General features: G+C 35.1%; 1 protein-coding gene across 1 annotated transcript in view; it reads right to left on the reverse strand.

The window, feature by feature from the left end:
• UPF2 (UPF2 regulator of nonsense mediated mRNA decay) overlaps window positions 1-24,591 on the reverse strand; it is a 106,541-nt gene that overhangs the window by 36,818 nt on the left and 45,132 nt on the right. Inside the window, 2 exon segments of the mRNA XM_028507359.2 lie at window positions 9,170-9,278; window positions 20,766-20,851. Of these exon segments, the coding sequence (XP_028363160.1) occupies window positions 9,170-9,278; window positions 20,766-20,851 (195 nt within the window).

A 24,591-nucleotide genomic window follows, 5' to 3' on the forward strand; every position in this document is an offset into this window, starting at 1 on the left:
TAGCTTTATTTCTCAGGTGAGATTCTTAAGCAGAGGACAAATAAAATCAGATTGTGACAACACGATGGAGCTAGAGAGAAGGAAGAGATGGGGACACCTGGTTAAAAAACTTCCTCATAATTCAAGCTATGGAAAATGAAAGGCAACAGCACTCGGTATGAAGAAGAGACCTTAGATTTTGAGGAGGTGTTTTAGAAGATAGTACCAAGAGAACTGACTGACCCTAAATGTCAGAGGGATGAAAAATAGAGGTATTTCTCTTGGTTATCAGATAAAATATATTGCAAATTTATAGGGAGAATATAGAAGTGGATACAAGAGAAGGATAAAGACATTTTTTAGGAAGAATTGAGTTTATGAACATATTTAGCTAGAAGTACATGAGACTAAGCACCAGAAGAGAGGTTTAGACAAGAGATATGTATTGGAGATTACTGGGAAATAGCTGTTAACTGAGCCCCAGGTAAAACGTATTCTGTAAAAAAGGCAGGTGAAGGAAGAAAGTCTGGAGAACACCAACAGGTAAACCCAGCTGGAAAAAACAGCAAAGGATATTGAGAATGGTAGTCATAAGTAAGAATTAGGAGAAATTTGGACCCAAAATGGCAAAAGAATAAGTGGAAGCTAAACTAAAGTCCCCCCAGGACCAAACTGGAATTATAAGTAAATTACAGAAAAATCACTCTGAATAACCAACTGTACACTAGCTGGAGAGAAGTCTTCTAACTACAGACAAAGGAAGTCACTTCACCACAACGTGACTGGTAGGGAGTTCAGAGGAGGCACAAGAGGGCTGGCTGGGCTCCTAGGGATTGCAGCGGAAGTGCTGAAATGATATTTCGGGAGCCAGGGGGCTCCCCATGAGGAGTGTGGGGTCTAAACACTAAGTTGGGTTCCCCAGCTCCAGCACCAGAAATGAGACAGGAAACCAAGTAACATACGGCAGTGAAAAATAGCAGAGTTTCTGTCCACCAAGGAGAGACAGCAGGAGATACAGAGAGACTCTTACAGGACAAATGCACAAAATTCCATTTGTAGACACTTACCCTGGGCTCTGGCAGAGGAAAGGCAGAGTTGACTAGAGACACATGGGGAGAGTCTGGGGCTGCTGGCTCTGGGGAGAGAACTGAAGGAAGAGCCACCATAATCCCTAGGCTGAGTCAGTCCCCATACTGCTGAAGTCACCTTGCTCAGGCAGAGCAATACCCCCAAGTGGCATCACTTTGTGATGCTTAAGCCCTGCTGTGGAGGAGTACAGCTGGCAGACATTCACTGATGAATGTTACAGAAAGCCTGCAGGCCAAAGCAGTTCCCCAGGCATGGTGCCATTAAAGCCAGCCTTATTGCGCAACCTGGTCCATTATGCACAAACCTGGGCCCAGCAGAGGGAGCCACAAGCTGTGGATTGCAGAATGCTCCAACAGCTTGCTTAGAGTAAGGCACAGGCAGAGTTCAACTTAGGTCTGCACCAGTCTTGTAGATCTACCTAATACATAGAAACAAATATAAAGAGACAGCCCAAACTGGCAAACAAAGAATCAGGACCCAAATAAAAGAATAAGAGAATTCAACAGAAGAACAACTAGAGAATATTGAGGTAATCAATTTTTCAGATAGAGTGTTTAGAGTAATGATTATAAGGATACACAATAGCATGAAAAAAGACATAGAAACGGAGCCCTGGCTGGCGTAGCTCAGTGGATTGAGCACGAGCTGTGAACCAAAGTGTCGCAGGTTCGATTCCCAGTCAGGGCACATGCCTGGGTTGTAGGCCATGACCCCCAGCAACCGCACGTTGATGTTTCTCTCTCTCTCTCTCTCCCCCCCTCCCTTCCCCCTCTAAAGATAAATAAAATCTTTAAAAAAAGACACAGAAACCATAAAAAAGGACCAATCAGAAATAAAGAATAAAATATCTTAAATAAATAATACATTGGAAGGAATAAACAGTAGGTTAGATGAAGGAGAGGATCTTGGCAGTGATTTGGAAGACAAGGTAGGAGAAAAAATAACACTCAGGCAGAGCAGCAAGAAGAAAAGCAAATTTTTTACATGAGGAGATCTTAAGTAACTTTTGTGACAACATGAAGTGTAACAACATCCACATCACGGGAATAGTATAAGAAGAAGAGAGTGAGCAAGGGATCAAAAACTTATTTGAAGAAATAACATCCAAAATCTTCCCAAATCTGGTAAAGGAAAAAGACACACAAATCCAGGTAGCTCAGAGAGTCCCAAACAAGTTGGACACAAAAAGGCCTATACCAAGACACATCATGATTAAAATGACAAGGCTTAAGAACAAGGCGAGATTCCTAAAAGCTGCAAGAGAAAAGCAGGTAGCTACCTACAAGGGAGCACCAATTACACCATCATCTGATTTCTCAACAGAAACAGTTCAGGCCAGAGGGAACGGCATGAAATATTCAAGGTGATGAAAAAACAAGGACCTACAACCAAGGCTACTTTACACAACAAGGATATCTTTAAAATTGAAGGAGAAATAAGGAGCTTTGCAAACAAGAAAAAATAAAAAGAGTTTGTTAATACCAAACCAGTACTGCAACAAATGTTAAAAAGCTTCCTTTATGAAGAGAAAGAATGTAAAAAAAAAAAAAGAAGTCTAACAATAAAATGGCACTAAATATGTGTCTATCAAAAATCACCTTAAATGTAAATGGCTTAAATGCTCCAACCAAAAAACATAAGGTAGCTAAATGCATAAGAAAATAAGACTCATATAAATGCTGTCTCCAAGAGACCCACCTCAGACTGAAAGATACACACAAACTAAAAGTAAAAGGATGGAAAAAGACATTTCATGCAAATGGAAAGAAGAAAAAGCTGGGGTAACAATACTTTTATTCAACAGAATAGAGTTTAAAACCAAGGCTACAATAAGAGACCAAGGGCAACACTACATACTGATAAAGGGAACAAGAAAACAACTCTAGTAAACATTTCTGCACCCAACACAGGAGCACCTAAATACGTAAAGCAAATCTTGATGCACATAACGGAGAACAAGCAGGGACTTTAAACACCCCATTGACTTCAACTGATAGATCTTCCAGGCACAAAATCAACAAGGATCCAACAACACACTATATCATTTTAAACACCCCACTGACTTCAACTGATAGATCTTCTAGGTAGAAAATCAACAAGGATTTAACAACACACTACAACACATACAAGGATTTAACTGATATCTTCAGAGTGTTTCACCCCAAAGCAACAGAAAATATATATACTTTTCAAATACATATGGAACATTTTCTAAGATAGGCCACATGTTAAGACACAAGAAGTCTCAATAAATTCAAGACTGAAATCGTATCAAGCATCTTCTCTGACAACAATGTTATGAAACTAGAAATTGTTCACAAGAACACTGAAAAATACACAAAGACATGGAAACTTAATAACATGTTATTAAACAATGAATGGATCAACAAAGAGATCAAGGAAGGAAACAAAAGATACCTTAAAACAAATGAAAATAAGAACACAACAATCCAAAGTCAGTGAGACACAGGAAAGGCAATCCTAAGAGGGATATTCATAGCATTACAGGGCTTTGTCAAAAAAAAAAAAAAAAAGAAAGAAAAAGAAAAAGCTCAATTAAACAATATAACTTTACACTTAAGGGTAATTTGAAAAAGAACAACAAACAAAGCCCAAAGTGAGCAAAAAGAAATAATTAACATCAGAGCAAAAATAAAATAGAGTCTAAAAAATGATACAAAAGATCAATGAATCCCAGAGCTGGTTTTTTAAAAAGATAAACAAGACTGACAAACTTTACCCAGACTCAACAAGAAAAAAAGAGAGAGGACCCAAATAAGTAAAATCATAAATGAAAGAGGAAAAATAACTAACACCAAAGAAATACAAAGGATTGTAAGAAAATATTATGAACCACATGCCAACAAATTGGACAACCTGGATGAAACAGATAAATTCCTAGAAACACACAACCTTCCAAAACTAAATCAGAAAAATCAGAGTCTCTACATAGATGACACCTAGTGAAATTGAAGCAGTAATTTAAAAAACCTCACAACAAAATAAACACCCTGGATGAGATGGCCTCACAGGTGAATTTTACCAAACATTCCAAAAAGAACTAACATGTATTCCATGTATTACTAACATGTAAACTACAAGTGTTCCTTTTAAGATGGGGACCAAGACAGGGATGCCTGCTTTCACCTCTCTTACTGAAAACAGTGCTGTAAGTCCCAGTCACAGCAATCACACAAGAAATAAAAGGCATCCAAATTGGAAAGGAAGAAGTAAAACTGTCTTTATTTGCAGATGACATGATATTGTACATAGAGAATCCCAAAGATCCCACCAAGAAACTACTAGAATTGATAGATGAATTCAGCAAAGTAGCAGGATACAATATACAGAAATCAGCTACATTTTTGTATGCCAATAATGAACTCACAGAAAGGGAAATAAAGAAAATAATTCCATTCACAAGTGCTTGAAAAAGAATGAAATACCTAGGGATAAACCTAACCAAGGATGTAAAAGACCTGTACTAGGAAAATTATGAGACACTAAAAGAAAGATACCGGAGAAGATACAAATAAGTGGAAGCACAAATCGTGTTCATGGATAGGAAGAATTAACATCATTAAAATGTCCATACTACCCAAAGCAATCTACAGATTCATCCAATTTCTAACAAAATTCCAACAACATATTTCACAGAACTAGAACAAATATTTCAAAAATTTATATGGAACCATAAAAGACCCCACATAGCAACAATGATCCTGAGAAAGAATAAAGTTGGAGGAATCATGCTACATGATATCAAACTATACCATAAGGCCACAGTAATAAAAACAGCATGGTACTGGCCTAAAAACAGACCATAGATCAATGGAACAGAATAGAGAGCCCAGAAATAAACCCACACCTTTATAGCCAATTAATATTCAACAGAGAAAACAAGCACATACAATGGGCTAAAGGTAGTTTATTCAATAAATGGTGTTGGGAAAATTAAACAGATACGTGCAGAAAAAGGAAACTAGACAAACTTCTTACACCATACACAAGAATAAATTCAAATGGAGTAGAGATTAAACATTAAGACCCCAAACCATAAAAATCCTAGAAGAAAACATAGGCAGCAAAATCTCGGACATAGCTCGTAGCAATATTTTATCAGATATCTCTTTCCAGGCAAGGGAAACAAAAGAAATAAACAAATGGGACCACATCACACTAAAAAGTTTTTGCACAGCAAAGGAAAACATAAACAAAATAAAAAGACAACCCACAGAATGGTAGAACCTATTAGCCCATATATCTGATAAGGGGTTAATATCCAAAATGTATAAAAAACCTACAAAATGAGAAAAACAAACAACCCTATTAAAATATGGACAAAGGACCTGAATAGACACTTCTACACAGAGAACATAAAGATGTCCAACAGACATATCAAAAGACATTCAACATCACTAATCAGAGAAATGCAAATTAAAACCACAATGAGGTACCATCTCACACCTGTCACAATGGCTATTATCAGTAAATCAACAAACAACATGCTGGCAAGGATGTGGAAAAAGGGGAACTCTTTTGCACTGTTGGTCAGAATGCAGGCTGCATATTGCTGCAGCCACTGTGGAAAGCAGTATAGAGATACCTCAAAAAATTAAAAATGGATCTGCCTTTTGACCCAACAATCCAAATTCTGGACATATATCTGAAGGAACCCAAAACACTAATTTGAAAGAAATAAGTCCCCTATGTTTACTGCAGAGTTATTTACAATTGCCAAGATATGTAAGCAGCCCAAGTGTCCATCAGTAGATGAGTGGACAAAACAACTATGGCACATTTACACAATGGAATACTATTTGGCCACAAAAAAAGAAGAAAATTTTATCCTTTACAATAGTATGGATGGACCTAGAGAACATTATGCTAAGTGAAATAAGCCAATCAGAGAAACAGAAATACCACATGATTTCACTTGTATGTGGAATTTAATGAACAAATTGAATTAACAAGCAAAATATAGACAGAGTCATAGATGGAGAGCAGGATGATAGCTAAGGCATGGTCAGGGGAATGTGGTGGAGAGGGACTAAGCAAAAAGGAAAAGGGACTCATGGATGTGGACAACAGTGAGGTGACTGTGGTGGGGGAGCATATAAGAGGGTTAAATGGTAATGGAAAAAATATAATAAAAATAAGTTAATTTTAAAAAAGAACTAGGAGAAAGTAGTGGTAGAGAAAGATTATTATTATAATGATATATATGTTCAGGAAATGTGTGATCAACTTTATATGCATTATCTCATTTAATTCATAAGAACAATCTTATTTCAAAACATACAATTATTATCTTCATTTAATAGGCAAGGTTTAGAACACTTAAGTAACTTGGCCAAAATTACGACGCTAGCATGTGGTAGAGCCAGAATGACAGTTTCCTAAAAAGCAGAAAAATCCAGCAATTTAGAATCTGCAGAGACATCAACTAATATAAGGCTATTAAGTAGACACTAGTGGTCTCTGATGGTAGAACAATGGATAAGTGTCAGCAAAAGAGAGAAGCATATTTTAAGAAATTTGAGCAAGAAGAAAATAAAAGAATGAGTAGGGGGCAGTTAAGAGAAATTTCTTGTTGCTATTATTTTATTTTCATTTAAGGGCGTGAGTTGTTAAGTATATTTTTAGCCTAATAAGAAGTCATTGGCAAAGGGTACAGACTTAGGGGTGGAGAAAGAAAGATCCTAGAAAAAGTAGGATTTCCCATAAGACTATAAGCTGATTTCTCAAAACAAACCTTAGAGGCAAGAAAAAAGTAATTAAAGTCATGAAAGGCAAGGACCTACATCTGAGATTACTCTATGCAGCAAAGCTATCATTTAGAATGGGAGGGCAGGTAAAGTGCTTCCCAGATAAGGTCAAGTTAAAGGAGTTCATTATTACCAAGCCCTTATTATATGAAAAGTTAAAGGGACTTATCTAAGAAAAAGAAGATGATCAAAACTATGAACAGTAAAATGACAACTCACAACTACCAACTGAACCTAAAAACAAAAACAAACTAAGCAAACAACTAGAACAGGAAGACACTCACAGAAATGGAGATCACATGGAGGGTTACCAGCGGGGAGAGGGAGCGGGGAGAACGAGGGAAAAGGTACAGGGAATTAAGAGGCATAATTGGTAGGTACAAAATAGACAGGAGGAGGTTAAGAATAGTATAGGAAATGGAGAAGTCAAAGAACTTGTATGTATAATCCATGGACATGAATTAAGGGTGGGGGGGGATGCGAGTATGAGGGCAGAGAGGAATAAAAGGGAGAAAAAAATGGGAAAACTGTAACAATATAACCAATAAAATATACTTAAAAATAAAAAGTACATGACCTCAAGTGCCCTTTCTTTTCTCCACTGGGAACAGTGGTTACCAAAATATACCCCTAGAATTCTTCTAGTTACAATCAATAACAAAAAATGCTAATTCCCTCAATTCCCATCCCAATTTTCAGAAGTAGGAGGGGAAGTTTACATGAATAGAATTTTCTGTAATTTTAAGCTTCTCACCAAAAGCACAAATTATGGTTGGTGCAGCAATTTCTGTTTTAATTTTGGATTTGATTGAAGGTATATACATATATATAACTAAATAGAATACAGTTATACTGTTTGCTAGCAAAACAGTTTGTTTGTATAAAGAGATTAAATATATCAACAAGAATATCAGGACTCTGGCCCTGGCTGAACGGTTCATGTGGTTTGAGTGTTGTCCTATATACCATGGAACATACAGGAAGCAACCAATCAATGTTTCTCTCCCCAGCCCCCACCCTCTCTCTCAAATGAATGAGCATATCAACATGTGTTCTTTGAGTGACTACATATTTAACCACCTCCAGAAGGTTCACAGTGCACATTACCCTATTATAGCTTTCTTGATCTCAGTGTTTCTGTACTTCTTTAAACACAGAAACCTGCCCTTACTTAATACTATGAAAATCTAAAATATACTTTAGCAAAAGCTGACCCAGAAAAATCTTAAACACCTATGGTAAGAAGCCTTTAGAGATAGACTGATACTTTCTCCTTCCTCTGAACTTAAGGCACTCCCTCTCAAACAAGTCAATTTGGCAACTACACATGCAATTTCTTTCAATATCAAATGCAGGGTTTAATTTTTTATTTCTCTTGCTTTTATGAGTGTTTATGCCTTATCTCCCCAACTAGATAGTGAGATTCTTAACTTCAGGAAATGTTCTGAGTGCTCAACAATACTGATTTGTGCAAACCATCTGCAATAAAATGCATATTGAACATAGCAAACATTTATTTGCATTCCAAGCAATTGCTATAAAGCTAAATTTTATAAACACAATGTTTCTATTGGCTAGCATCAACACACGAATTTTGTGTCTTTTCAAAGTCTACCAGTACACACTTTCAGTCATCTCTCAGATATCACTTTACTCCTTTCATGACTATATTTGAAACTTATCACCTATACAAATGACTGGATAAGGTGGGTTTTAAATAACCACTAACATGCACTCCATTAAGACTCCTGAGACCAGAAAGGGAAGGAAGTTGCCTGGTAACAGGTCCCTGGTACTTAACCAGGTGGTACTCTTTAAAGAATTCACTACCACCTAAGGTAAAGATTCTGAAGGCAAGAATCAATAAAAACATGGGCTACAAAAGCATTCACTGAGCTCACACCACTTGTGGAGCCTCATGTGCCTCCAACATTTGGACCCCCAACACCTAAACCGGCATCCTATAGGGCACTGCGCCCTGACTTACCATGGCCAAATCCTGTTCTTCTGGGAACACCAATGAGGCCTACTGGTTGTCTTGACCTTGGAAATTGGTTTTTACTTTACAAAAGCCAAAAGTGCAGTACCTACACTGGAGCAACAGCTCATCTCCAAATTGGATTACCACTTAATCATTTCAACCTTTGTTGAGTAAATTTACATTTAAAAAATTTAGAAGATCTATATTCTGAACTGTTAGATCACTATCAAATTTGAAAATTATGCTTACCAATATAGTAATCATATTCTCAAAGAGTCCTCACTCAACTTTTAAGTATCTATATATGTATATATACATATATAAATTACAAAATAAATGCTTAAATACATACATGAAATCTGAAATCCCCCCTCAGCATGGAACAAAGATCCTCTGCTACATCAGACATGCAGGGATGCAATGTAGCAACCAATCTTGCATAAAATGGTAGCAAATCCAACCTGCAAAAGTTATATGTGATATGTGTAAAAGGAAAAACACCAAAAATAATTCAGTTAAAAATTTAGAACATCCTCAGATATATTCACAAATAATTATAAAAACTAATAATCATACAGACATGCCTATTTATCACCATTATAATGAAATACACAGAAATTCAATTTGCCTTGTAAAAGCTTATTAATAACCTGGTATTGTCCATTCAATGCCTTATCACACATTTGCAATTGTACTTAGTACATGATTTTTGGTAAAATATAAAATATCAAGTGAAGAAAAAACTAAGTTTTTACATAGGCTAAATTCTTACATAATTACTGAATAAACAAATTAATTTAAATAGTGCAAAACAAGAATCCTTTTAAACCTTTTCCTTTACTTATCCATGGATAAGTTATTTGAAAACCTTGATGTCTAAAGTAAAAGAGTAACCAAGAACCAAAGAGGCATTTAAGGGTCAAAACCTTATCACAAACCCACATACTAACTTACAGATTTCATGCACTACAGAACCCATTTACTCTTACTTCAGACAATAAATAGCAAATTAAGTGGCTACTCATGCTGCCAAGCCCTTTTCATTATCAGAGTACTTTCTCAACTTGGATGCTGCTCCAGAATCCTGCTTAACACAGCAGTCCAGGCAGGCACTACCAATCAGAATCAATGCACAAGCTAAAATTTACTTTTCATTCCTGTCATAGACATTATTTTATAAAACTTGATTATCCAATGATTCAACACTCTGCAGATCAGATGCTAAAGATAAGAAGCAGTGAGGAACTAATAAAATAGCTATGCTGACAACAGTAAGTAATGCACGCTGACAGTGAGGAAGGGAGCAGTCTGAATCAGCCATTTAGAACACTAACAAATAATCCTGTAAGTTTTAATTATCCCTGAATTTCCACTGTAGAGTAATTCATAAAAATGATTTGATCATAAGAAAAAAGTCTGTATACAATGAAAGGCTTAGAATTAGATCTGGAAAACTTATAGCATGCACAGATTAATTAAGCCTTAGCTGGATGAAGGAACAGTGAAGGAAGAAAGAATGCAGATAAAATTTGAAAGGTGGAGTCAATCCTGATATACCATGGTTAAGGGTTTGATCCCTGGTCAGGGCACATACAAGAATCAACCAATTGAATGCATAAGTAAGTAGAGCAACCAACTGATGAAAGAAATTAAGAAAAAGAGAGGAAGGAAGGGAGGGAGGGAGGGGTAGAAGGAGGAGGAAGGAAGGTAGAAATGAAGGAAAGGAGGCAGGAAGGAAGGGAGTCAAGAAGAGGAAAGTGCTTAAATTCTTGTCTAAGTGCCTCAAAAATTTTGTATTTGTTTGACCATTAAAATTTCTTTAAGAAACTACCTTTTATTTAATCTTTAAATGTGCCAGACCCTGTCCTAGGCATCTAAAATACATCATTATTTAACTTGTTGATCCTATGAGGTGGACATTATAATCACTATTTCAGAAGTAAAGGAACAGATGTTGAGTGAAGTAAACAACATGGCAGCTCTATAGTAGGTAACTCAGTAAGTTTTCTGAATGCATCACACTCTTTAAAGAAACAGTGAAAAGTACAATCCATTATGTAAAGATTTAAATCAAAACATTTAATGGTAAATTTTATTTTAATTTTTTAAAATTTTATCAATTGAAGAACACTCCCGTCACACAGAAAATGCACGTATGTGGATCACATTATTCCTTGATAATATTACTAAAATGAGATATTACTGTAAGATACTCTCATAAATGTGTAATAATTTTCTGAATGTCTGCTATTGCAAAAAAAATTTAATAAAGTCTAGGGCAAACAAACATTTAATTTTCTTACATAACACGATTCATGCTAATACCAAATTTACATTCTAAATTTTCAAACTTTACTTAGAATATTATATTTTAATACATTTATGTTATTAGAATATTAGGTCTTAATTCTTCCTTTCTCCATTCATAATCAATTGCCAAAGAGGAATTTAAACCTATGCTAAGGTTCACAGCTTCCAACTGCCCCTACTACAGGTCAGAAAAATTAAGATATGAGAGTTAAGGTCACAGGATAACACTGAACAATAAATATACCGGGATTTAGGAGACTTAAGGTCTAAATCTTCAAATAGTTCTTTGACCTCATCAACTGACCCAACTTCATCTACTATTATCTCCTGCTCACTGCTGCGTGCCATTGGCCCCTCACTAATTAGTTCACAACACAGCCAGCAAGCCTTTACCTCAGAGCCTCCACTACTGGCTGCTCTCACTTAGCTGGAGTACAGCTGTATTTCCTCAAGTATCCATTCTCACTGCTTACTTCCTCAGGAAGCAAGTCTTAGCTCCAACGACACCCCCTCATTGAGACCCATTGTGAATGCTCCATGGAAACTGCAAATCTACCCAACCCTACCTCTCTCAATCCCCATACCCTGAACTGTTTTTTTTTAAAGAATCTATCACCTTCTAACATGTAATTTATTTTACATTTATTGTCCTGTTTGTCACCCTTCCCCACTAGAATGTCAGCTCCATATGAGACAGTTTATCAGTTCTCAAAACATGCCTAAATCATAGCAGGTACTCAAAAATACTTGATATAAAAATATCTCTGGTATCTCACAAGTTTATTGTTAGCTTTTAGTCTAATTCACCACAATATTAAGAAAATGTCATCCTATTTTTTAACAATACTAACCTAGATCAAGTTTAATATTTTATCAAACAAAAGCTCATTTATCAAATACTTTTCATGCAATTAATGAAATAATCATAGTTTTCGCTTCTGATGTTATATATATCAAGAGGTTTCCTATTTAAAGTATCTTTTCATTCCTAAGGTCAATCCTCTTTGATCATGCTAGGTTTTTATTTACAATATACAATCATTAAAATATGATTTGTTAGTGGTTTATTGAGAATTTTATATTGACATTCAAAACTGATATTGTGGTCAATAGTTTTAACCTCCTTGATCATTTTTGTTATAGATTTTGTCTACTTCTTCATACTATGAATTGGCAAGTTTTCTTTTTTATGCTCTGGAATGAACAATACAGCAGAAAAATGACTTATTCCATAAAAGTCTGAAAGAACTCAATAAAGCTATCTAGTTTTAATTTATTGTACATTTTTTTCTAAGATGACTCATCTATTTGGTCTTGAATCAATTAAAAAAATGTGTATTTTTTCCTGAAAATTATGTTCCACTAAGATTTTCAAGTAGTTTTTAAATATTTCTTGTATTTATGTCTCATTTCTTAACTTTTTAATGTTCTTTTTCTTTATATTTTCCAAATGCTTTTCTATTTAAATATTATGAAGAACAGCTCAAGTTTATGCAATTAATTTTAATCTTGGTTGTCTTTTACAAGGGGGTACCCCTCAAAAAAACAATTATCTTCAGGAGGTCAGGCCCCTTGTAGTACAGGCTGCCCTTGCTAGGTGCCTAGGAACCCATCTGTATCAGTGTACCAGCTGGCATTGTTGTGAGAGGCTGCATTTGGTTTCTGTAAAATTTTTTTTGAAGACTTTTTCAACACACTTACCCATTTCACAAAGGGTGATTTGCAAGTGCACCTACCCATACCTCACTCAGTATTCAGCAGTTTCTGACCAAAAACAGCATGACCCCCATGCCTCACCCTCCCTTTTCACCTCACCCCAACTGACTTTTTTTTTTGTTTCCCCACAAGAAAAAAGTCCTCAAACAGAAACATTTTGCCAATGTGGAAGAAGTGAAACAAAAAAGTCAGAAGCACTAAAAGGCATCAAAATTGAGGAGTTCAAAAACTGTTTTGAGCAATGGGAAAAAAAAGTCTCCATAGGTGCACTGCATCAAATGGAAAGTGCTTTAAAGGTGACTTCAGTTTAAACATGTAAGAATACACAATTTTTTAACAAATAAATTGTGTTTTTTCTAAATCCCCCCTCATACAATGTACTTTTCAATAAAATTTGAAATTATAATTTAGCATCAAAAAATTAATCACTAGGTCATTCATTTTTTTCTTCTTTTCCTTGGCACTCACACATTTTTTTTCCAAATTAGCCAAATCTACTTCAAAGCTTTCTCACAGCCCCAAAACAAAGGTAGGTATAGCTATTTAAAGTAAAGCAACAAATATTACTTACTTACACACACACACACACACACACACACACACAGAGAATAAAGCAATCTGTGTTATGCATTCAGGCTGCCATTAGTGCACTAACAATACAGGTAAGTGTTTTCAGCTTCAGTAGGGATTTTAAAAATAGTTTAAGGATTCCCTGGAAGATCCAAACTCTTTCAAGCCTTTCCAAGTTTTTGTTTCTTTTGCAATTAACCATGTGGAAGTTAAGATATTCCATTCTCAGAATCGTCTACCCCACTGAACTCAACACATCCTTCTGAAACTAACAAGTTTCTAAAATTCCTCCTTTTCCATTGTATTTCACAATTAAATAAATGAAATTAAATGTCATCCTGCCCTATTTAAATCTTCAAGTTCTATGACTTCACTTATTACTTAACAAAATAAAATCTTTCATGTTGTAAATAACGTAATACAGTTTCTCAATATTAGTTCTATACAAATGTGCTGTCTTTTCTACCTTCCTATAAGGAAGCCTACATTCCTATAAATGGAGCCTAAAAAAAAAATGGAGTGTCAAATTCTGATCACATTGAAAGTTATTTAACATAAAAGTAGAAAATTTTAATCAACATAAAGGGCAAATTTGTTAAAATTTAAGCTAAGTATATTTTAATTTGACTCTTCTGAAAGTAAATTAGAAAATAAACTTACATCCTCCTTTGAAAATTGAATTTTTAAAAAGATATTATTTATGTATTTTTAGAGAGAGGGGAATGGAGGGAGAAAGAGTGGGAGAGAAACACTGATATGAGACATTGAACTGCTGCTGCCTCTCATACGCACCATGATCGAGGACCAAACCCATAACCCAGGCATGTGCCCTGACCAGGAATCAAACCAGCAACCTTTTGCTTTGGGAGATGATTCCCCAACCAACTGAACCACACCAGTCAAGGCTGGAAAATGGATTCTACAATCTTCCAAGAGAGTGATAATTATTTTACCAAGAGTTAATGAGTGAATGATTTAAAAGAATGCTTTGTTCTTATACAATAATAAAACAATGCTTATACTTTCAAGGTCTCTTGAATCAGACGTTTAAGTATCCTCCTAGTAGTTAATGATCGTCAAGTTAGTAAATATCCAGTTACTAAGTACAAGTAATAACAAGAATGAAGAAACACACATTTGTTACTATGGGAGGGAAAGGGTGATTCTTAATGGTTTTTATCTCATAATCAATCAGTTTTCTAAAAGAAATGTCCAGCTTTTTTTTTCTCTTTAAAAATCTAAAGAATTTAACTGTTAAAAGTTACTAATTTTATGTGTTCAAAAATGTCTTGGAAAAAATAAATGTAAGAAAACACTGTTACCAATCAATTAAAGAATACAAAGGAGTTTCTTTATAGGAAACACTAAAGCAAATGATGATTCAAAGATGATGAAATATACAAAAGACTGGGATTCTTTACTCTGAAACCAACATCCAAATGCTGAGACTTTTTCACAATGTTGATGTTCTCAATGCAACAGTGCCACCAAGTGGTATACCATACTAATAGATTTCCAACAAACTCAATTTTTCATATTTCCGAATATAGCAAGAGAGGTAGGCGAGATTTACATAGAAAGAGTCTCACAAAAACTCCAGCAAACTCTCTTAAAAGGTAGATCAGGAAAAGTTGTTCAAGAGTCAAGTGGAGCACCCTACCTCTAGACACTTATTATGTTTCTATTAATTTAAAGAAAGTCTGAACATCCAACTGCTAAAATCTGGTTAAGTCTATATGGCTTCAAAGTTACTAAACCAATACCAGGTCTGTCTATATTTAAAACATGTACAAGTATAAAGAACTCTTATAAGTTGACAATAAAAAGACATCCCAACTAAATAGGAGGGACAAAGGATTTAAGCAGACATTTCTCTAAAGACAGACAAATGGCCAATAAGCACACAAAAAGATGGCAAAATCAATAGCCATTAGGGAAATACAAGCCAAAACCATATTGAGATACTACTTCACACCCATCAGGATGGCTACAAACAAAGAGACAACAAAGGGTGGTAAGGATGTGAAGAAACTGGAATCCTCAATCACAGCTGTTGGGAATGTGAAACAGTGCAGCCACTGTGAAAAACTTGGACAGTTACAAAACTGTTAAACACAGAGTTACCATAAAATACAGCAATTCCTCTCCTAGGTATGTACCCAGGAGAACTGAAAACATAAAATGTATACCAAAACTTGTACACAAATAGTCACAGCAGCATTATTCACAATAACTAAAAAGTAGAAACAATCCACATGTCCATCAACTGATAAATGAAAGAATAGGTAAACCAAATGTGGTATAATCTATACAATGAAATATTTTTCAGTCTTAAAAAGGAAGGAAATTCTAATTAAGCCTACAACATGAGTGAATCTTGAAAACATAAATGAAAGAAGCCTGGCAAAAAAAGGCCACATATAATATGACTTCATTTATATGATATATCCAGAACAGGAAAATCCATAGAGACAAAAACAGATTAGTGGTTTCCTAGGGTGGGAGGATGACTAGACAGAGAATGGGACTGATTATTAATAAATACGAGGTTTCTTTTAGCGGGACAAAAATATTTTAGTTTGATTGTAGGGATAGCTGCATATATTTAGAATATTGAATTGTATACTTCAAATGGGTCAATTTGAATTGACCCATGGTATGTGAATTATATTTCAATAAAGCTTTTTTTTTTCCCCAAAAGAACTATAAAGAACCTTATGTGTTATCTAGCTTAGTGCTTCCTAGACCAAAATCCACATACCAGGTAAGAGAGCTAAATTCTCTACCACAGACTATTTATATTTTTACACACACACACACACACACACACGCACAAGACTTTTGGTTCACCACAGTCCTAGGCACTCAAATAACTACTAACTAATTCATTGTTTTGTCAGCACATTTTTTAGTCAACTCTAGTTGAATGAGCTGGATGGAAGGAGGAGGAAATCCTAGCCACAGAAAGACACTCAACAGGATTCTTGTCCTTTGGGGAGGGTGAGGAAGAGAAAATGCCACACAAAGAGGAAGGCAAACCTTACTAAAAAGGTCCTTTCTACAGTGACTAGGTGGGCACAGGAGAATAATGAAGCTAGGTAAGAACAGGAGCTAAAAAAAGTTTTTCCTTTTCTCCCCAAAATGTCCCAGCTTGCCCCTAAGTCCAGACGGCTCACAGAAAGTAAGCTGCTACTACTCCTAATACCACCTAACTGGCTACCCAGGAGAATGTTCCAGCCTGGTCACTCCACACCCAACCCTTTTTGTTCCTTTCTTACCTCCACCCTTGAAGGCTATCAGTCTTCTCTTGTATTCATAGAATGAAAAAAGGTCTGCTGGGTATGTGGGGTGTAAAGACAGGGAATGAGAAAGAGAATGAGAAGAGACTTAGTAGCACTTGACTTATTATCTTTCTACTCCAGCCTCTCAAGGGAGCAACTCATAATCTTCAGGGTCAACCCAAATCTTGCAGGCAAGGTGGAAAGACACCTGAGGGTCAGGACAAAGATGATCTTCAAAATTAAAGGCTTTTCTGACCAATAAAAATATATGACCAAGAAACATCAACCTAGCCCAAGACTCACCCTGATATGCCATTTCACAGACGTATAAACAGAGGCCTTGTTTTATCTAAACACTGAAATCTTTACCAAAAGACGAGAGAGTACTATTTACAATAGAAAAATATGCAAATCAAGGGTTTTTATATAATTTGGCTGATTTGAAATATACATAAAATATAGAAATGTCAGTAAAGAGTTAACAGCAATGCTACTTATAAATTCCATTCTTAAACAGACTGTTCTCTACCAGCCAAACCATAATGAATATTTCTTTTACTGTCTTCAGTAAGGTAACTTACTTGAGAAATAAAAACTGACTAAAAACAATTCCCTGTATTCTGAAGCAAAGTCAATAATGCTAACCCAATGTTCCATTTATCCATGTCTCAAAGCGTAGTTAAGAAACCATTACAAATGAGGATTTTGCAAGAGGAAGGGTGGCTAGGATTAAAACTGAGTAAGCTGAAAAGGGGCACTGAACACCATGTTATGTAATTTTACCATCTTTTAGCTGTGAGACATTGTGCTTAGTGCTGGAGATAAAGAAGCAAAAGGGCCTGCTACCTGCAGCTTATTCTCGAGGCCAATGTCCAGGGAAAATCAAGAAAGAGGTTTTTGCAGTAGCTTGATGCTGTGTCTCTGGCACTTTGAACATACCATTGTCTCTCAGAAATGCTTTCTCAAGGCCTGACTGGTGTGGCTTAATGGGTTGGATGTCATCCTGCAAACCCAAAAGTCGCTGGTTCCATTTCAGGTCAGGGCACATGTGGTCCAGGACCCCGGTTCCATGTTTCTCTTATACACCAAACTTTCCCTTCCTCCCTCCTTCCCCCGTCTCTAAAAGTAAATAAAATCTTAGACTGACAGACAGAAAAGAAAGGAATGAATGCTCTCTCAATATTCCCTTTCCTCACCCAACCCTAGTGTAGCTAATTCCTTTCTCAGAATTCAGATTAGATGCCCCTAATTCCAGGCAGCCTTCTCTCTACCAAGAATTAATCAATCAGTTCCACCTAGTATATACCTGAAAGCACACTGTGATTCTTCTTGATAACTGCACTTAGACTTCTTTGTCTTCCTATCTAAACTGTAATTTGCAGGAATACAAGAGCCAAGCCTGTCTTGTTCACTACTGTATCTCCAGCACTAATCACAGTATACAGCAAACCTTGAATGCTGCAATTTTCAACCTTTTTCATCTCATGAGGCACATAAACTAATTATTAAAAGTCATTAGTAAACCAAAAAATATATATACATTTTGCCAATGTGACAAAAAATAGGTATAATTTTGATTCATTCACACCAGATGGTTATTGTTGTATTGGCCGTCGTCATTTCTTTATTTGACAATCTAAGGGGAAGGAGGTCGGTGCCCCTGACTAAATAGTCAGGTACTGCATGTTTTAGAATTCTTGTAGCACACCAGTTGAAAATTGCTGCCTTAATGAATTAGTCAATGAATGATAAAATTTTAGAATCTAATTTAATCTTTCCTAATCACTCAGGTTGATTACAAGAAACCTAAATTATTATATTTAAACATTTCAGATATATAAGACTATGTGGTCTCTTCCTCATGGCTCCAGAATACTATGCATTCATTTTAAGTACTTGTATCATTATCTTTTCTCTTACCTCTCAAACTATAAATTGTCACTTCCTACTACGTTCAAGTCTATGATTTTTAGCAGATTCCAACTGCTACTAATTTGTAGACATTTGCAGAGTTAGAAGCAGATAAATTTGGCTATAAAGGATATAACTAGCATAAAACCAAGTAACAGTATGTATTTTTTGACAACTTTTTTTGGAGGGTAAGCAGGCAGTGGTGGAGTGGGATACAGAGCAACAAGATGTTCTTTTATAAGTAAACTGCTTAAACATCATTGCATGATTTCTTTTGTTAACAAAAGCATTTTATTTTTGCTAACTTTGTTTTATTATGTTATGTAATTCCAGATGATTGTTACACGTTTCTTCAAACAGTTGAAAAGAAAAACATGAAAGTAAATATCCTACTGTGTATGGTAAAGAAGAGCATCACTTGAAAAAAAATTGGTCCAAAACTGGTCCAATGAGAAAAAAAATATTTGAGTTCTCACAGATTCAAGGTGCACACTTTTTTCCATTTACAGATACATGGTGGGGAAAAGTTGGTTTACAGTTGTTCATATGGAAAATAATATAGTAATTAATAAATAATCATACAATTTAATTAATATTATACAAAAATATAATAATACAAAAATAATCTCTTTTGCATACTCACAACTATAAATCTACTTTTGCTCCCCTGTATATGAAAATGTAATGTGTCTCACAATTAAACCTTTAAAACTAACAACATATTTCTTTCTTAATTGCACATAAAATAATGGTATACTTCATAACTAATGGCACCTTACCTTTCATAAAATACAATATATAATTTCTTGTAATAAAAATATTTATTTTTGACTTTCAAGATACTTAATTATCTAGTCATAATATTAGCACATTCCATCTCCCTTGCCCCACTAAAATGAAAAACCAAACATTCATATTAATGACGCTAAGAGTAAATAAAAACCAATATGAAAGAAAAAAGTAGTGATTTGGTTTCACTGAGAAATCTTACCATTAAGAGATCATGGGCTCCTATCAATGAATAGAACAAATTAAAATCTTCCTTAAGAAACTTTTAGCCCTGGCTGGTGTGGCTCAGTGGGTTGAGCACTGGCCTGCAAACCAAAAAGTCACCCATTCGAATCTCAGTTAGCGCACATGCCTGGGTTGCGGTCCAGGTGCCCGGTTGGGGGCATGCAAGAGGCAACTGATCATTGTTTCTATCAAACATTGATGTTTCTCTCCCTCTCTTTCCCCCTCCCTTTCCCTCTCTCTAGAAATGAATAAATAAAATCTTTTTTTTTAACCAAAAAATAAAAAAGACACCTTCAGTCATAGCCAGGTGGCTCAGTTGGCTGAAGCGTTGTCCCATACACCAAAAAGGTTGCAGGCTGATCCCCAGTTGAGGTGTGCATGGGAGGCAACCAACTGATGTTTATCTCTCACATCCATGTTTCTCTTTCTCTCTCCCTTCCTCTCTCTCTAAAATCATTAAGTACATCCTCAAGTGAGGATTAAAGAAAAAGAAGAAAGCCTTAATAAAATCCCTTAGGATCCTTATGTTTGGGGGGAAAGTGCCTATCTTAGCTATGGTTTATGTAATCATCATAATAGTTAACAAAATTCTTTATTTATTGTTGAATAAACAAAAATGAATCTTCTCCAGGTTCCTAGGGTGAATAATCTATAAATTGTCCTGAAATATGCAGGTGAAGTAGGGCATTTAATTTAGTATAATTTAAAGCATTAGAATTTTCTAAAAGCAGCACAGAACTAAATATGCTTCTTGAATTCCTAGTAACACAATTGCTAACGTGACTTCCAATTCTCAACTATCATAATTATAAAATAACTTGAATTTTTCCATTTAAACACAACTGCAAGGACTAGACACACTCAGTCTAATCTTTACACAAAATAAAAACTCTCCAAAAAACTATTCTTAAGTTACATTTTCTCTTAAAAATAACAAGAAAGTATCAGAAGAAATATGTCCACTTATAACTAATGAAACAAAGAACATGAATCAATGAGAAGCAAGTTCTAGAAAATATGTTAGCAATAATGTGTGTTGACAAGGAATATTTTTAAAGATGTAATTAAATAAAAACTTTGAACTTACAACCATCACTGCAAAGTAAAAACACTAACAAATTACTCAAAAAAAAAAAAAATACTCACCTTTGTCTGGGAACTATAAAAAGTGCCCGTACCAACTTCTTCCTATTTGCTTTTGTGTTCATGTTCATACAAAAATCCATTGCTGCCTATAAAAGAAAATACAAACGTCTTCTTTAAAAAAATCTTTATTTAGCTACTGAAAGCAGAAACTCCAGATGCTACAATGGATTTCCACTTTTTTCTAAACATTTCAAATGGTTTTAAATACTAGTATTGTAAGCATACCCCAAACTAAAAGATCGAGCTTAAACTCCTGTATCCTTACACATCTCAAAATATATATTTTATAAAATTTTAAATTGCAACAAGGTGTTAGAACTTCAGATGGGTACACTGAAGGTCATTCAATATCTGGCAAAATTGATTGTACATGTAATGTACAATCAATGCTTTAACCTCATTAAAGTTAAACAAATCAATGTTAATATAAAGAAAGTTTTACAGAATTATAAAGTAGCAGGAGCAAGAACAGTTGCCAAGGGCCAAGAAAATTACTAATGCTAATAAGGATAGTCAAAAAGAAATAAACATGAAGTTGGTAAGAGAGACAAGCAGAGATTATTCCCAGGAACATGTAAGAGTAAGTGCCTCAACAATGATGGAAAAGTTCAGTATCAGCAATCAGATTTGGTAACTTAAAGAAATCATGCCACAGGATTATAATAAATACCCAGAATTTTTATTTAGTATAGCAATCCACTGGTCTATATTTTAATAACAAAAATGTGCTGAGTATTTTATCAACATGTCTAACATCTAATATAAGTGTAAAAAAAGGCTAGGAGAGGTATATGTTCTGAGAAGTTATTGGGGAACAACAATATAAAATAATTGGCGTATTTTAAATACAGGCATTTTTTAAATTTTCAGTATAGCTGGTTTAAGAAAATAACAAGTTTTAAGTTATAGTTTAAAATGAATAAACTATTACCAAATATCCTTTTAAGTTTCTCAAATATTTTCCTTCTACAGGTTCACATGATTATTTTATTATCCATCCCAATTTTTAGATATTTTTGAGGATCAGATACAAATATAAGATTCTCAGATTTCCCTGAACTATAAAGGATTTCTACTCTTTGCTATAGGTGACGATGCATTAAAACACCTCCCATTTTATTAAAACTTTTTTAAAGATTTTATTTATTTATTTTTAGAGAGTGGAAGGGAGGGAGAAAGAGAGAGAAACATCAATGTGTGTTTGCCTCTCATGTGGCCCCCACTGGGGACGTGGCCTGCAACCCAGGCATGTGCCCTGACTGGGAGTCAAACCTGCGATGCTTTGGTTCACAGCCCACACTCAATCCATTGAGCTATGCCAGCCAGGGCAAAACTTTTGATAAAATAAATGGCACAACTGAGGATGATTAGATTCAAACCTAGGAAACCAGCTCACATTGAAAGTATTCACCAAGATTAAACATTTAGATTAGCAGAGAGAGTAAAATCGATTTCAATTTTTTCTTCTGCTACATTTTATAACATTAAAGCTTATTATAGTTAATTAGAGCAACAAAGAGAATAAAACTGAAAATACACTAAAAATTCCTTCAAGCAATTCACTCAAAAGAGACATTAAAAAATTCAGGACCTACTACTAAAAATCCAGAAGGTCATGTATTCAGAAAATTGGTTAAAAAAAAAATTGGAAAACTTCACACACATACACATATACATACACTCACACACATCCCAAAGACAAAAATAAAAAATAAAAACAACTCTTATATCAATATTTTTAAAGGATTTTTATTTACTTATTTTTAGACAGAAAGGGGAAGGAAAGGAGAAAGAGAGGAAGAGAAACATCAATGTGTGGTTGCCTGTTGTGTGCCCCTCCTCCCACCAGGGACCTGGCCCACAACCCAGGCAGGTGCCCTGACTGGGACTTGAACTGGCAACCCTTAGGTTTGCGAGCCAGCACTCGATCACTGAGCTACACGAGCCAGTGCTCTTATCAACATGTTTTTAAAAGAATTTTTAAATGGCTAATAATGGCCTATGTTTCAACATAATTAAGAAACACAAAAAATAAAAAGTACTTCAGTAACTATTTCAGAACATTATCTTTTTAAATACATATGTACTTCGTATAATCTAAGCAAATTTTATAAAATTAAAGAAGTCAATAAACACTTTCCTACCATAAAATAACCAAAGGTCAGTTAGATGGAAAAAAACCCCTATAATGTTCAAAACTCTCCACAGATTAGTAGTTTGTAAAGCATACCAATGCCTGGTACTGACAAGAGGGTTTCAATAAGTATGTGGAGTTAAAAAGTATAGGAGTGAGAAAAATGCCAGAATTAGTAAACCTGAGGAAGTTTGAAAAGTTTTAAAAAAGCTTCACATGTACAAGGGGAGACAGCCAAAAAACGAATTACCTTCTCCAAAGAGGGTGGGCCCCTTGTAGTACAAGCTTCTGCCACTAGGTGAGTGTTCTAGGAAGCTATCTGTATCAGTGTACTAGCTGGTATTGTTGTGAGAGACTATGCTTGGTTTCAGTGAATTTTTTTTTTGAAGACTTTCAACACATTTGCCCATTTTATGATGGGTGATTTACAAGCATACCTGCACACAGTGGCTGAGTGTTGAGCAGTTTTTGACTAAAAACTGGCACGAATTCCATGCCCCACCCTCCCTATTCATTCAGACCACCCCCCCACCAAGCAACTTATTTTTGTTTCCCTAGATTTAAAAAGTCCTCAAAGGGAAACATTTAGCTGATGTGGAAGAGATGAAACAAAAAACAATAGAAGCACTAAAAGGCATCAAAATTGAGGATTTTCGAAAAACTGTTTTGAGCAGTGGAAAAAAGGTCTCAACGGGTGCACTGCATCAAATGGAGGGTCTCCCCTCATATACTAACTCTTAGAGTTATGCCCTATGGAGAGAAATGAATGCAAAGGAGACACCTACACTAGCATTGTCTATCTATCTTGGTTACACCTGGTGCTTGACAATTCAATAAGCAGTTTTTTAAAAACATGTTTCAAAACATTTTAGGCAGATGAAAGACAGTTCAACAACATTTTATTTTATTAAGTAAAAATAAATTCTTCTGATCAAATGCATGCAGAAATAAGCATTCCCATGAATGACATTACCCACAGAAGTCACCTAAAAGAAATCTTCACTGTTATATATTTATATTAATTATTGAATTCAAATAACTCTTACATTTTTCTACCTATTTCCCAAATACTTCTTCCTCTTAAGCCATTCAGACCTTTGACAACATATATGGAAGAAATTTCCTGTCATGAGGAAGTTGGAGTCCAAAAGGGAAAGGTGGCCCCCTATTTTTCATCTGACCCTCAAAAAATTATACACAGAATTTAATACATGGTCATTACTGGCAACAGCACTGATACTGAGCTGGGTACTAAAGGATACTTTCCAATAAAGACTCATAACACAATACTGTACCTAATATACAAAACTGATGAGATCCTTTCAACTATCAGCTTTCATTATAGTATGTAAAGTGGGGAAAGGGGGTGAAGCGGAAGTGTATCTCTCTTTCATCCTCTGTTTATCTCTAAAATGTATGAAAACTTAGCAGAGTAAAGATTCAATCACAGCCCAAACTTAGAAAAATAAGCAATTGTTTAAGAGGTGGTTTCTGCTATACGCTTTATGAGAAAGAAAAAAACAAGACTACTCCTAAAAACTGAAATAAATCTGTAACTACAAAGTTTTTGAAAACTATACATTGAACTAATCAATGCAAAAATAAGACAACTTGGAGTTTCAAGCCTGTTTGATTATATAAATAGTTACTGAAACACATCTAAATTATCTGAAGAGCAGCTATACAAGCCAA

Source organism: Phyllostomus discolor, chromosome 1 (assembly GCF_004126475.2).
Source record: "Phyllostomus discolor isolate MPI-MPIP mPhyDis1 chromosome 1, mPhyDis1.pri.v3, whole genome shotgun sequence".
NCBI classification, from domain to species: domain Eukaryota; kingdom Metazoa; phylum Chordata; class Mammalia; order Chiroptera; family Phyllostomidae; genus Phyllostomus; species Phyllostomus discolor.